Source organism: Anabrus simplex, chromosome 2, assembly GCF_040414725.1.
Source record: "Anabrus simplex isolate iqAnaSimp1 chromosome 2, ASM4041472v1, whole genome shotgun sequence".
Classification (NCBI taxonomy): Eukaryota; Metazoa; Arthropoda; class Insecta; order Orthoptera; family Tettigoniidae; genus Anabrus; species Anabrus simplex.
This window is the reverse complement of record NC_090266.1, coordinates 68,070,127-68,086,166: the sequence shown is the minus strand read 5'-3', so window position 1 is coordinate 68,086,166 and position 16,040 is coordinate 68,070,127. Positions and strand designations below refer to the sequence as shown.

At 36.7% G+C, this 16,040-nt stretch overlaps 1 protein-coding gene across 11 annotated transcripts in view; it reads right to left on the bottom strand.

Moving 5' to 3' along the window:
* The window catches only part of LOC136863859 (band 4.1-like protein 4), a 1,130,227-nt gene that overhangs the window by 130,053 nt on the left and 984,134 nt on the right, over positions 1-16,040 (bottom strand). For all 11 annotated transcript variants that reach the window (XR_010859221.2, XM_067140208.2, XM_067140209.2 and 8 more), the window contains exons 12-17: positions 14,531-14,649; positions 7,552-7,636; positions 5,173-5,418; positions 2,472-2,648; positions 1,712-1,906; positions 586-798 (exon numbers count right to left, since the gene is read on the bottom strand). Coding sequence is in view for 10 of the 11 variants with exons in the window: in XM_067140208.2 (XP_066996309.2) it covers positions 586-798; positions 1,712-1,906; positions 2,472-2,648; positions 5,173-5,418; positions 7,552-7,636; positions 14,531-14,649 (1,035 nt within the window). In the remaining variant the exon portion in view is untranslated. The remainder of the gene's footprint in view (positions 1-585; positions 799-1,711; positions 1,907-2,471; positions 2,649-5,172; positions 5,419-7,551; positions 7,637-14,530; positions 14,650-16,040) is intronic.

Here is a 16,040-nt window from a genome sequence, read left to right as displayed (position 1 = left end):
ACCTCTGCCATGGTTAAAACTATCTACAACACAGTAGTATTTACCACTCCTGCATTCCAGTTCATTATTCTTCATCTTGCGAGTCTGCACTATGATCGGAACGAGTAGCAGGCAAGTGAGCCCAAGTTCGGGACTCGCAGGAATGAGACGCAGAAATATCTGGTTTACTCCAAACAACAATTAACAACACCCTGTATTCTTTCACTTCCAAATTCTTTTGGCAGAAATTGTTAAAGCTGGTAGTTTTTGTTGTGCTGTGGTGGGGTGAGAGTAAGAGATTTCATACAAGTGTTGTTATAACGTGTGATTAAGGGAGGTTCAGCACTATTGAAAAAGGCTACAATTGAAGAAAAATAAGGTAGAAATTACTGTAATAAAGTTTATGCCTACAATGTAATTATACTTAGCACAGTAAAATTTATGTTTTTATATGAATTGTGACATCACTTGAAGTTTTCATATATGTGTTATTACTTAATGTTCTGAAGGGGAAGCAGTGGTTGGTATGATATAAGGAACAAAATGTCCTTAAGAGACATGTATGGTAAGTACAGAATATAATAAACAGTATCTTCTTTCACTTACCTCTTAGTTCTTCGAGGGGATCGCTGCCTTCGTTTACAAGATGGGGAGAGTTTTACACGCATTGCCTTGGTGTTAGTTTCTACAACTTTGTATGGGATTTCTCTCAGCTGGGCTTCACTCATTCCCTCTGTGTCAATGAGATCAAACTCAAGATGTTTCTTGAGCTCGTCAGGTAGCCGGGGTTTGCTTTCTGATGGCGAGCGGGATCTCGACCTTATTGACAGAATAACATGACTTTTTGAGTATTCACTCCCCAGACATACCTTGACTAGAAAAATGAGTGGATCACTTAATCCTTCATTTTTTAAATTTAATTTTCTAAAAAACTTGTTTTAAAGACTTTCTATTTTAGTTATTTCCAAAACTGTGTTTCATTCTGCCTTTCAAACAGCGGTCATACTACTGAGTAAATTCATTGCTCGTCTGTTCAAATTAAATTATCTTCAACTACCCCTTGTCTAATTGTCCTCTCACTAGCATTTATGTTCCTTACAGTTTGGAGATATTTCCTGCTTCCAGCTGCTGATGAAAAGCAATGATGCAAGAGATATAGAGGGCAAAGAATTTGTTATTAAGACATCCTACAACACGATCAGGGCCTTCTGTCAACAGTAATACTGTATGGAACATTGGGCAATTTTGACTGAGGTTTAAATAGCATTCGATGTCAAAGCTGCACCCATTCTATAAACAACTCTTACAACATCTCCACAGATTAAAAGTAACATTAACTTCAGAAATGAGATTAAAAACTGTGTAACCTTTGGTAAAACTGCATATTAACCTTGAACAGACATTTCAACCATGTTGTAAAACTGAAAATATTTTAATGGCAGACTGAAGTATAAAACTGATTGTGCAGATGTAAAAATGAATTTCACAGGACAAAATTTATTTTTAATCTCTCCCATTAATGAGTATAGATAAAACATCCACAAATAAAGTATGAGAATGTTTAGGGAAGAGTGTAACATAAGTGATTAAGTGATCCACCATTTTTTTACCACCATGGTGTATGGGTATGAAGCAAATGTATGTTTCAAGAATTAGAAATAAATTATGCACATGATTCCGGCTAAAGGTACATCTCATTTGTACAAAAAGAGAAAGTCTTATTGTTGCATACCTATGTTTCTGCTTCTGTTTACGCTTATGGTGATATGAGAGTTCCGATTCTGTTTCCATTCCACTGTTCATGTACCCAGAGCGCCTGTTAGAAACAACCATGGCTTGATGGATACCTGTACTCCCTTCTGCCTGTTTGCGTTGTACTTCCTTCCACTGAGCCTCTGAGTCAACAAGCTCATAGTGACTGCCATGCCTAAGTACAATACATATATGACACATAATGCTGTATAATCAGGAATACCTACACCGTCAGTTGTTATGCCAGTCAAACAACTAGATACACTTTATCTAAGGAAATGTTGTACCTAAGACTAATTTTAATTAAATTTCTAATGAAATTGTTATATCTAATAAATCATTTCAGACTGGCATAGCAATAGAATTTGCAAATGATGTACAGAATTTTCTAGATGAGGAGTAGAAATTTAAACTTTAATGTTGAGTTGAAGTGAAAATAGTTGTTCCTCTCAAGGCTGTTCAGAAAATATTTAAAGCAATTATAAACCTCAACATAATGCTTTTAAGTATTACTTCAAGGAGAAAAATAAATAAACAGACTAAAGAGTAAAAAGGTACTGATAAAATGGCAGTAAGAGAAGTCAAAATTATTGAAGAAGTTAGGAGAACATTAAAAAAAATTGAAATTTGGTTCAACCTATTGCCACAAAACCAAGGAGATTTCTCTTATGATTCTCAGTAGCATCAAAGATCATCAGACCATAACATAAATTTAAATAAATACACAGACAGTCACAAACCGGTGTTTGCTGGATCCTTTATGACGGTGTCGATGATGCTGATCTTGGTCACTTCCTGAATCACGCTTTGCACCATGGGAACGATGCCGATGCCGGCGGTGACCGTGTGATTTTCCTGAACACTTGGATAATTCACTTTCGTTGTCAGATCCTTTCCGACTACGATGATGTCGGTGCCTGTAAATGAACAATTATGAACTGTATCCCAGTAGATAAATACAATGAAGCATACCAATATAGGAGGCATTTGGCTATTATACAGCTTTTATTACCACTGCTCATCATTTCCCTTCTATTTCAACACATGCCAACAATATGACATTTTGTGGGCAGATTTTGTCATGTACACAGGCATTATTTCCTACAGGATAAGAGGGGATGCAAGGTTTTGGTAAGAGGGGTAGTTTCTCTGCCAAACTTTACTCACCAATATTAGCAGGTATAGATAATAAATAAATTTGAAATAAAATGAATAGCCAGATAGTTCTAGAAATTTCTATGGTTTGCAGTTTCATCCCAAGATATCTCTAGGCAGCCTGACTTCTTTTGGTAATACAGGTACCAATATAAATGGTCCGTTATTGGACATGGTATGAAACACTGATGTTCCCACTTTGGATGAACCGGGTTCGGGAGATGAACTTGAGGATGATCCGGATGATGAAGAAAGTCTTATTAAAAACTGTTCATCATCGACATCGTCCTGTAATTCGTCTGCTTTCCACAAATCTCTTTCATTTTTCTTTACTTCGTTCATGTAATTTGCCCAATTGTCCACCTTAATATTCTTATACACAACGGTTATTAAATTTTCCATATCATTTTTCTTGAATGATACGTTATGATACCGGATGTAGTTTTTCACCTGGGACCACACCATCTCAATAGGGTTTAACTCGCAGAGATAAGGAGGGAGATGTAGAATCTGCCGACCTGTCGCTTTTGCCATTTCATCTATTCTCTGCTTATCATACAGGGCCTATGCTGAGAAGCGATATGCAACAATTCTCGCTTGAGCATCCCGCCCTCAAAAGATATTCGTTTTTTACGTAAACACTGTACGATGTCATCTTTTTGACAAGAAGCCACCGGCAAAGGTTCCAACTTACGGGAATAATGAGCGGCATTATCCAGCGCGATCACGGCACCTTCAGGAGTGTTCGGCAACAGCTGTTCCGAAAACCACTTCTCATAAATTTCACCAGTCATTTCCTTGTGGGTGTCCGCCGTGTTTTTATGGCATAAAAATGTTAGTTCAGTATTTGGAACAAAACGATGTTCATTACCCGCGTGGACTAAGGCGAATTGCGGTCCTCGGCTTTTCGGTGGCATAAGTCCCGAACTCACCCCTTCTATGGTGGCCTGCCATGCACTTTTCACTGTCGTATCCTTCCATTCTTTTGTCACTGTCTGTCCAATATTTACCCACGATTCATCTGTGTAAATTATAGCTTTATTTTGTGCCCTCAAACGTTTTATCTCCCTGAGATATCTGTGCCTCCAATTAATTTCATCGGTTTCAATGAAAGCTGCTTTATTAGCCCGTCTTAAATAACGGAAGCCTATATCATGTAAGAAGCGATACAAAGTAGTTTTGGAAAATCGAAAATGCTATGGATGACAAATGACAAGGAGAAAGAGAGTGAGACAGTTTTTAACATTTTGATTATATTTTATAAATGGCATACAGAATAGGGCCTAACCTTGAACTGCTGATAGTGTTCTTGGCATACTACTTTATCTCACAGTTTCTGAGACGGTTTAATAATAATAATAAGAAGAAGAAGAAGTAGTTTAAGAATTTGTGTAGAAAAACAAATTTAGGAGAAATATAAAACATGCTCCAGAATTTCTAATAAAAGAAATTGGTCAAATAAGGAAAGTAAAGAAAATCAGATATTTGGGAGAAACAATTTAAGAAAATGGTTTGAAAAATACTGCTACAGAAGAAAGGATACACAAGATGCAAAGAGCATACGGTATAACTAGGAATATCTACAACAAAAAGTGTTTATCTAAAAATGTCAAAATACAACACTACAATACAGTAGTCAAACCGGAATGGCTATACACGAGTGAAAGTCTAGTACTGAATAAATTAGTAATGGAAGGAAAATTTATATAGAAAATACTAAGTCCACTATGAACTACACAACTCTTTAAATCAGGAAGTAATGATGAAATATACCAGAATATAGAAAACATAACAGAAACAATGCAGAAGAGGCAATTGATACTTTTTGGACATTTATTCAGAATGGATGACAACAGGTTAACCAAACAAATCTTCAAATATCTTTGGAACAAGAAGTCAACAACAACCTGGATTCATGAAGTCAAGAAAGATTCATAAAGAAACAATATAAGAGAAGAAGCATCAACAGAGAGAGAGATTTTTAGAAAGTGTTAAAAACTGAAGGATTCCGAGGTCGGGAGGGAGAGAAAACAGGCCCAAATGGTCCAAGCAGAGGAAAAGGAGACATAGTGAGCAGATGAAGGAGTACTGGGGGAAGAAGAAGGAACAACAAAGGATGAAGCATTGAAATTATCACGTGGTCCCTAGAAGACCCTAATCGAAAAAGTAATACATGCCTCCCAACTTCACAGGTTATATGCAGATTTGGCAGCACAAAGTAGTCTGTAGTCAGGCATCTGAAGTACATATTACATTAAAACTGGTTACACTATAAAAATTAATTACCTTTTGCACGATCGAGAATCGTTGGAACTCTGACTCTCCACACTGGAAGAGCGACGAGTGAGACGACTCAGAAACTGACTGTTGTTGCCTGCGGATCGAACTGATCGGGGACTGGAGCCGGTGTACAGACCTCGCACGTGTGGTTGTGTCCACGGCGCGCTGTGTGTACTGCGTGGTGAGTCTGCTCGTCCATGTGATGGCAGCACAGCAGGAATGCTACATGTAGATCGGTACAGACTGCTTACACTGAGTGAAGAAAAAAAAAACCCAGAATATTAGAATGTAACACAAAATGAGAAGGATTGTCATAAGATGAGACTGGCACAGGAAATAATTTCAAGATCTTTCAAAAGAAGCATAGACTTATTTGTGTGTAAGAGAAATTATTTTTTATTATTACATGATAGGCTCATTCACTGAGTAACTAGTGAAATTGACTGAGGCAACCTTTTCAGTTTTGGTATTGGTCCAATGATTAATTCATTAACCATAGTAACCAAAACCTTGCCTCTGAGAAACTAGCTGCTTGTTGTTCAAAGTGGCCTAACATCTAGGTCATCAGCCCAAACTAGCTGGAACCACCTTTTCAGTTCATCACAAATATCTTGATCAATGATAAAACTAATTTTCAAATCCTTTGTTTTCATCCCAGCAAACTACTAACCACACTATCAGAGATCTGAGCAGTACAGTCAAAAATCACAGATCTCCTAGTCTAAACTGTAGTCTCTCTATTGTTTCTTCTGAGGATTTTGTGAAAGCCTTGCTTCACCTTGGCAATGCAAACTACCATCCTCATGATCTGTATCGATGTGACATACAACTAAGAGAAATAAAACAATGATTCCACCTAATCGATACCATTTATTTTTTAAAAACTTTAATACGTTTTGTCTAGTGACTAGACATCAGCTATGTCATGTTTAGGCGCAATAATTCAAGAAATAAGGACAAACAGTATTCATCTTTTCTTAATCCTAAAAAGACATTTAAAAACCTTAAAAATAATTTAGTTCAAACTAAACGAATGTGTTGTGCAAAGGGGGAAGTGGATGGGTGAAGCTATCAAGTTTCGGTATAAAATTTTTTAACAGTTAAAATGGCTTATAGCTAAAATACTTTTGGTGACATACTTAATATTATTTTGAAAGTTAAATAGTCCTTATGTTAGTGTGAGTCTCTGGTGTTTGGGAAATGTGATTACCCGTTGTTATCTTCTTATGACACTGGATCTTGTTTGAAAAAATGTTCAAGAAATTTTCAAACAAGATCCAACTTTCTTCACCTATCTCCTGCTAGTAATAATGTATTATGAATAAATAATTTCACAATGCTCCACCCCTAATACCCAATTCAGCACTCTCTCTCCAGGTTACAGTGCTAGCTTTAGGATGAAGGTATCAACCTGCTCTCCTCCAACCAATAAGAAAGATCATCCCTACCTCTGCCCCTCTCCAAGGAACTGTTAGCTAAGCTCTAAACCACTCCTCTCCCAGGATCACAGATCTGTTATAGTGAGAGGTGATGACAGATGTTTCTTTGGCAGTGCAGATAAGTACAAAAATATTTCATTATACGGTGTTGGTCGTTTCCCATACAATCATTCTTTGCTCGAGTATGGTTCGTATTATCACCTACTCCATATCATTGACAAATTTACACTATGTAAACTATACTGTAAGCAGACCCGGCAAACAGCTGTAAAATGCAGATGATGATGATGATGAAACTATACTGTACATATATGCACATAATTTAAGTGATTTGATAGAATCTGAGGATGTTCTTGTAGAATGAAACATGCCATTCTTTGTATATAATATGTGATTTTTACAGGTTTGCTTATAGCATTTTAATTTGCATTTGAAATTGTTGTGTGTCAGACAGACTGGAAAGTTTTTAAAATTATATCTTTGCAAAGTATCAAATGAACACATCACTGATTTCTTTCATTTCTTTCCTCTTTCTATTCTTCATTTTTATTTAAAATTATCTCTTTTCTGGTTGATTTGTTAAATTCAGATACAAGATCATTGTAAAAATGTGATTTCTGTATTTTATTTTAAAACTTATTTTACTCATAGATTTATCAGATGTATAATTATAAATAATGTTCAATGCTTTATGACAGAACTGTATTGTTGAATTGTCAAAAGAATTAATGATCTGATTTTATCTGATCTGATATTTGTTTATTTAATTTAGCATATGACAAAACAGCATGTTATAAAAGAACACGTGAATTTATTTACAAATTCAGACTTACTGCAGACTACTCACATAATCAACACCTCATTGACAATACTTCAAATAAGCTTATCTCTACAAAATGTTATGTATGCTTCAACTAAACAACAAAATGAACAGGGTCGTACTTACGAGTGGACTGACTGTGGTATCGATACAGCCTTCATCTCTGTTGGTGGAATATTTTCATTATTTACAGCCTCTTCTACATTTGGTACTGTGAAAGAGAAAAATTAAACAGTGAATTTGTGTTATTTAGTGGATTATGTTTCAGAGAAACTAGTTATTGATACTTAACAGTGTTGAAAACAGTGAACACTTGTGCTGGACAGCTTCTCAATTATACTCCTGAGGCTGAGAGGACACCATCCCAATAACAATAAGATGGGGACTGAAGAACTTGAATGAAGCAGAAATTAAACCTCGAAATTCTGAGTAAGAGGCAGAGACACCATCCTTACACCGTGGTTTATAACATTTATGTTACATAAGATTCTTAGGACATTCTTTCTATAGCTATCATACATCAGAATATGAAAACAAAAATAATACATTTCTGATCGACAGTTGGTTTTAAATAACATACATACATCTTCATTATAGACTGTTATGCCTTTCAGCGTTCAGTCTGCAAGCCTCTGTGATTTTACTAAACACCGCCACAATCCTCTACTTGTATCTAGTTCTGTGGCCTCGTCTAACCATCGTTGTCTTGGTCTCCCTCTACTTCTCCTACCCTCCATAAGAGAGTCCATTATTCTCCTAGGTAAACTATCCTCCTCCATTCATTTCACATGACCCAACCACCGAGCTGGTTTATGCGTACAGCTTCATCCATTGAGTTCATCCCCAACTTAGCCTTTACTTCCTCATTCTGAGTACCCTCCTGTCATTGTTCCCACCCGTTTGTACCAGCAATCATTCTCGCCACTTTCATGTCTGTTACTTCTAACTTATGATTAAGATATCCTGAATCCACTCAGTTTTCACTCCCATAAAGCAAAGTTGGTCTGAAAACAGACCGATGAAGAGATAGTTTCATCCGGGAGCTGACTTCCCTCTTACAGAATACTGTTGATCGGAACTGTGAGCTCACTGCATTAGCTTTATTGCACCTTGATTCAGTCTCACATTACCATATTACCATCCTCGGAGAACACACAACCTAAATACTTGAAATTATCAACACGTTCCAACTTTGTATCACCCATCTGACATTCAGTTCTCTTGGATGACATTCAGTTCTCTTGGATTTCTTACCTACTGACATCAATTTAGTCTTGGAAAGACTTATTTTTATACCATACTCATTGCACTTCTTTTCAAGTTCCAAGATATTACACTGCAGGCTTTTAGCACAATCTCCCATTAAAACCAAGTCATCAGCATAGGCCAGACTGCTTACTACATTTCCATCTAATTGAATCCCTCCCTGCCACTTTATATCTTTCAGCAAATGACCCATGTAAACTAATAAACAAATGAGCTCGATAGCTGCAGTCGCTTAAGCACGGCCAGTATCCAGTATTTGAGAGATAGTGGGTTCGAACTGCACTATCAGCAGTCTTGAAGATGGTTTTCTGTGGTCTCCCATTTTTACACCAGGCAAATGCTTGGACTGTGCCTTATTAAGGCTACATCCACTTCCTTTCCACTCCTAGCCCTTTCCTGTTCTATTGTCACCATAAGACCTATCTGTGTCTGTGTGACGTAAAAGGACTTGTAAAAAATTATTTAAAAACTATGAAGAACAAAGGTGAAAGATATAGCCCTGTCCAACCACTGTAAGTACCTTGAACGAAGAACTCACTCTACCATCAATTCTCACTTCAGCCCAATTGTCAACATAATTGCCTTTGATTTCTTTTAATAATCTACCCTTAATACCATAGTCCCCAAGTATGGTGAACATCTTTTCTCTCGGTACTCGGTCATAAGCCTTCTCTAGATCTACGAAACAAACATTGAAACCTTTATTCGATTTCCTCTCATCACAGACTGCTCATAGTGTTAGGAGCATTTCAAATTTTGAAATAATTTAGATGTTATTGTAATGGAAAATATTATTCCAACTTAGATTAATTTTGTACATCTTGAAACTGTCTACCAAAACTTTTGGAATTGTTCCCTTGCACCAATCATGAGGCCCCTAAACATGAAATTCCCAATGATGCAGAAACAGTCCTTCATGAGTTCTACAGTGTTATTAGTTATCCAGCCAGCACCATGATTGTACATAGAGAGTCATGGGAAATGTGGTTCCACTGCCAAGCACCAGCCCTAAACTGAATAATCTTCCTCAGCCCTAAACTGAATAATCTTCCTGTAAGTGTTAAATGATACAAAGACAGTGAACAACCAGAAATGTATGACTTGGAGTGATGAATCATGCTAAAACAGCTGGCACTCCGACAGAAGGTTCTGAATATCAGCAGGTTTCGTTTCAATGGTGACATTAGAAAAAGGTGCCATTATAGTGTGGTTTTCTTTAAATAGCCTTGGGCCTCTCAGAATAATGCACAGAAATCAAAATGTGGAAGGGTACAACGACTGTTTAAGGCAGAAGACCAGTTTGGTGATGATAATTGTTTTAGTGTGACGATGATTGAGCATATATAGCAGTGTAAACATGCAATACGCTACAGCCTACAGGTTCTCTCTTTTAAACTCAGACTATCCAGTGGCATTTCTACTCTCCAAGACCCAACCAGCCGTATGGGAGGCGCGTGCATAGTTCTTGACCTTGCAAGGAGCCTGCACGTCTTCGACCTAGCATCAGTAGCCAGTCTGAATCTCAGCTGTTAACATGGTGAGACAGTTAACATTGCAACACAATATTTTCGTATGTAAAAGTTATTTTAAGTACGAGTCGGCTCGACGGGAACGCAATGTATTTATTCAGCAATTTCCCGGAGAAATGCCACCTTCATGAGGACAGATTCACATAATTGTAAATAAATTTGAAACCGGTTTCATCTTAATGGTCGTGTGAACAGTCATAACCCTCGCTATTGGTGTGCAGAAATGCTAATGGTGTTTATGAAGTCCCTTATTATGAAGGATGACACTTCTAGTATCTTTTATAAGGTAAGATTTCATATAAGATTGTATACACGGTTAAAGCAGAGCGGCTGCGCGTAATGTAAGTTGGGCTGAGGCAGCTGCTGTAGCGCAGAGTACAAACACCATGCTCAATAAAAAACATGTGAGCACATGAATAGTTTTAACAAAGGAAAAGCTAGATGACATTGGTGCAAATCTTGAACGGTCATCAAATAAATCACTCACAAAATTAACACAACAAGTAGGGGTTTTGGTTTCTTCTACACGCTGAGCTACAAAGCTGTTATACGTCAAACCGTACAGGTTTCCATTGGCCCATTGTTTAAAACCTGCTGATCCAGCCACAAGAGTGAGATATTCTGAGCGGTATCTTGCATCATTGAACGATCGTTTATTCGACCCACAGCTTGTGTTCTTTTCGGATGAGGCCTGGTCTCATCTTAATGGTCATGTGAACAGTCATAACACACGCTATTGGTGTGCAGAAAATCCTAATGGTGTTCATGAAGTCCCTCATTATGAAGGATGACACTTCCAGCATCTTTTATAAGGTAAGATTTCCTATAAGATTGTATACACGGTTAAAGCAGGGTGGCTGCGTGTGATGTAAGTTGGGCTGAGGTAGCTGCTGTAGCGCAGAGTACAAACAATGTGTGGAGCTTCTGCCACCCTTTCAGAGTCAACATCTTTCTCACCAACTTATGCTCATTACAGCTTGAAAGCCTAATTTGGCGAACATAGTTTGTACTGAAAGGCATTTCACAATTATAAATTTGGAATGTTAAACTAGTAGTATTTCTTGAAATATTTTCTTTCCATGAAATTGATTTAATGTACTGATCTAATTTGTTAAGGCGACATTCCGGAGATAAAAAGATATTTTAACCTAACACATGGATTTTCACAAAACTTTGTGGGAATGTCACCTACATAAAAGTAGAGGTATCACGAACATTTCTTTTGTATACAATTAATAGTTTTCCAAAATATTTTTTCTAAAATTTTTAATTCCATTTTCTTCATGAAATTTAATTAACATGTTAATGTAAATTTGTAATTAGGTAGATAATACTTCTTTTAAAAGCACTATGTATCAATTTTTCTGAACAAAATTTATATAAGGAGATATATCATATTAAAGTTTGTGTAATTTTTATGTTCTAAAATTTTGGACTTAAAAATCCCTACTACTTGAAAAAATTCTGCAATTAAAAATTCCATATGCAGGTCTGAATATAGCTGTGATACACATACAATACAAATTTTATTACATTTGGCAGAATATTATGGGAGAAAAATTAAAATTACAATAGGCAAACAAAGCATTATTACAGTGATAAACTGTTTGAATTCAGCGGAATAACTTCGTGACAAGAAAAAAGAAACTCAATCCTTTCAATCTCAGTCATTAAAAAATTTCACCAAAATGACCAAAATATTGATTTTTATCTCCGGAGTGTTGTTGTAAAATGATACTGCTGTTGGTGAACCGCTTATCTATTATGGCAAATATGTCACGCACAAATCTGCATCAAAAGAATATGTTATCAAATTTGTTGATTTTAGAGTGTTCGAGGTGATCTAGGTAGGTTTCCGCTAATATCGCTGAGGCCGGCGACCCCATTGGGAGTCCATGCTCTTGATAGATAGTGTCATGGAAGCTGAAATAGTTATTATTAAGAGCAAATTTTAATATATTTATAAATTCTTCTATTTCCATAAGGACTAAGCTCGGTAGCTGCAGTTACTTAAGTGCAGCCAACATCCAGTATTCGGGTGGTAGCAACCCCACTGTCAGCAGCCCAGAAGGTGGTTTTCTGTAGTTTCCCATTTTCACACCATGCAAATGCTGTGGCTGTACCTTAATTAAAACCATGGCTGTTTCCTTCTCACTCTTAGCCCTTGCCTGTCCCATTGCTGCCATAAGACCTATCTGTGTCGGTGTGATGTAAAACAAAGTGTAAAGAAAATAATCTCTAAGGCTTAGTTTTCCTTGTTTTTTAAATTAAATCTAACAGAGACGAATTTATATCAGCATGTTTGATGTAACCTATTTGGGAAATTCTATATTATATAAAGTTGTACATGGAAGACTCAAGTGGTCCAATGTGGCCAATAATAATAATAATAATAATAATAATAATAATAATAATAATAATAATAATAATAATAATAATAGTACCGGTTGGTACACCTCTACGCCGCACATTTGAATTTTCCGCCTTTAAGTATTCCTCTACAGGAGAAACTCTGAACTTTAACAACTGTATCAACTTATAAGTTTTCTCAGAAGATGGCACTACCATAAATTTTGTGATTACAAAGTTGTCAGTACTGTGCGGAGTTCAACTTGTTTTGTTTTCCATTAATCAAGAAGTGTGGACATTCTCTTATAGATGTCTCTACTAAAAAACTATGATCTTGCACCCTGGTGCGAAGTGAAGGAACTTTTCTTGAAGATATTTTGTACTCATAAGTTTTCCTATAACTAAATTTTGTTCTTTTATTTGTGGGTTGGCAATATAAATCTTTTCTTTCCACCAGTTTTGAACTTAGCCAATCCAGAATTTCTGTAATTAATTTTTGACCAATCGTGTCCTTCTTCTTCAATTTTGATGTGTAACTTTTAGCCAGCCAATAAAGTGAGTGGGTGTGTCTTAATTATTCATGAAAGGTCTCGAATCTTCCCCGAGTGTATAAATACTGCTGATTTTCACGGCTCCTGGCCACTCGAACAACATCTAGCCTAGTGTATGGAAGTATAGCAGGAGGCGGGAAGCGCCTCTTTCATCCGGCAGCAGCTCTTCACCAAGGTAATGGCCACTTAACTTCTTTATTTCTCGCTAGCTCAGCAGTCTAAACCGCGGGGAAGGTCCGAAACCTTTACTATGTAACCTCTCTTGTAACATGTAATTTGCCGTCGCTTTTGTAAAACTTCACATATCTTTAACTGTAAAACGGGGATAGAGAGTGCTTTACCCTCTTGAGCTCCCCTTCATTTTTGGTTTGAGGTGACTACGTTTTGTAACTGTTTCTTCCCTTCTGTAATGTCTTAAAGTTTTCTCACACAAGTCACCTCCCTAGCTTGGGAATAGCCCCTGTGTCATCAGCCTACTGCCTCTTAGGTTTTAAAAATGTGTATTTAGGAGTGCTAATTCACACCTCCTTTCCTTTCTTGCATTTAGGGCCATTTAAATTAACCTAATATTTTTCTTTTAAGGCCCTGTAGGCTGGGTACGAGATACCCCTGTTTAATTCTTGTAAGTTTTGCCTTGATGGCAAGTGATTGTAAAGTCTGGTATTACCCTTATAAGCTTGAAAAATTGAGAGCGGGTTAGCTCTTTTATTTGTGGTAAAAGTGCCTCTAGGAGGCCTGACATGTTTTTTGGAGCTTATGCTCCTTGAATGAAGGGGTTTTCTGCCCTTTGAACAAATGAGTGTACCTTGGTAAAGTTGGGCTAGTAGCTCAAGGATTGTGTAATTGGGGCTCGAAGCCCAGAACTTGTAAAGACCCCGAAACTTGGGCTTTCATTTGTAATATTATACCTTGTATCTGATTAGTGGATAGTGGGTGAGTTGTTGTTATCTGTTTAAATTCTATGTAAAATTTGTTAAGTTTTTCTACTTATAAAAATATAACCTTTATTGACATTTTAATTCATCTTCCGGCTTTGTAGTTAGACCCATTCCAGCTCGCACCTTCTTTCACCTCTGCCTTCCACGGGTAACTCCGTAGTAGTAATAATAATAATAATAATAATAATAATAATAGTAATAGTAATAATAATAATAATAATAATAATAATAATAATAATAATAATAATAATAATAATAATAATAATAATAATAATAATAATATAAAGTTGTAACTTTATAGTTAGAATAGTTAGAATATGCACACAAGATACACAAAGTTTTATATAATCAATTATTGGGAGTGAAAGGCAGAAAAGTGCAATGCATGTGTGCACACTTGCAGCAGACAGATTTCTGTTACCTCTCACAAAGACTTAAAACCTAATTTACAAGTCATCAACTCCTGACTTACCATCCTGTGCACCTTCTACTATACGACGTTGATATCTTCGACTTGGTGTTCGTGTGAACTGAGGTGGACTGCGAAGTCGCATTTGAGCATCACGTTGAGCTTGCTTCTCAGTTCTTCCACTGAAAAGATATAAATATTTCAGGAAGTAAACATCAACGTTTCAAACAGAATATTGAGTTGAATGATCAGTTTTTACTTAATAATTATTTCTTCATTTTTAGAACCAATTTTCTTTACAGGATAAGCTTTCACACAGGGTTCAGGAGTGCAAAACCCAGACTGCAATAAATGTAACATGAAATCTGAAAATGTTAACTGCACTAAGTAAGGAATCTAATCATTCATCCCTGGATACAGGGCCACAATCAATCTAAGACAGCACCCTCTTTCTTCTCCCATGTTTTCAGAATTCAACATTTATCTTTTCAGACTTATGTCGAGTCCTCAGCCCGAAGGTTGGTCGGATACCCAACAGCTCCAACATCACCTGTCATAAACAATAAAGAGGTGTGTTCGAGAAACAAGGAGTCAGATAGTTTCCCATTGCTATCCTCATTGAGCCAAATGGTGTTACTCTCCAGCAGCCTGCCATACCCACTGAAATGCATGTCCACCTCCACAGTGTAATGGTTAGCGCAATTAGTTCCCATGCTGGAGGTTTGAGTTTGATTCCTGGTACTACCAGAAATTTAAGATTGTCAGAACGGTTGATATATGGTCAAAAAGGTACAAGAAGCTCACATGAAAAAGAGCTTCACCACCACCAAATTGTCTAACTCCATGGCATGCTGGTCTTTGGTCCAAGGCGGCACGGGTTCGATTCCTGGCTGGGAACTGGTAGCTGAAGATAGATCGACAGGTGTGTGGCTATCACATCCACCGCTGTCGATATATCATCAGGTCTACTTTGCCGGCAAATACCGCTAGAAGTTGTGAATTTGTCTGTTAGATGGCAGCATCCATCAGGCATGCTTTCTCCTTTGAATCTGGAATGTTTTGGCATCCAATACATCCATTTAAGTGAGAGATATTTGGAACAAATGAAGGTCGTAATTCATACTAGCTTTGAACCATGTTTTGTTCTTGTTGTCACTTGCTTTTGTTGTTAACTACTTGGTTATTAACATATGATGGCTAAATTTTCGGGGTTAAATGATGAAGATATTGTTATGGAATTAAATGCATCTGTAAATTCAAGTGATGAGTCTGATCTAGATTATAGTTGTTTAGGATGGAGTGATGGACGTAATGAACTAGGCCAAGAGTAGAGGTGTACTACTGTAGGTTAAAATGCATGCCAGCTAGTTATGCTGTCATTTCACTTTTTAATAGATAATCAGTAAAGTATTAGCACCATCCATTTAAAATTTGCATGCATATTATCAAAATTAATTTCTCTAAAAAGTGTATATTATCAAAAGTTTCAGAAAATGTGATTGTTTTCATTTTTCTTTGATGGGAAAATACAATATAATTTTGATAAAAAATATTGTGCATTTAAAGGGGTGGA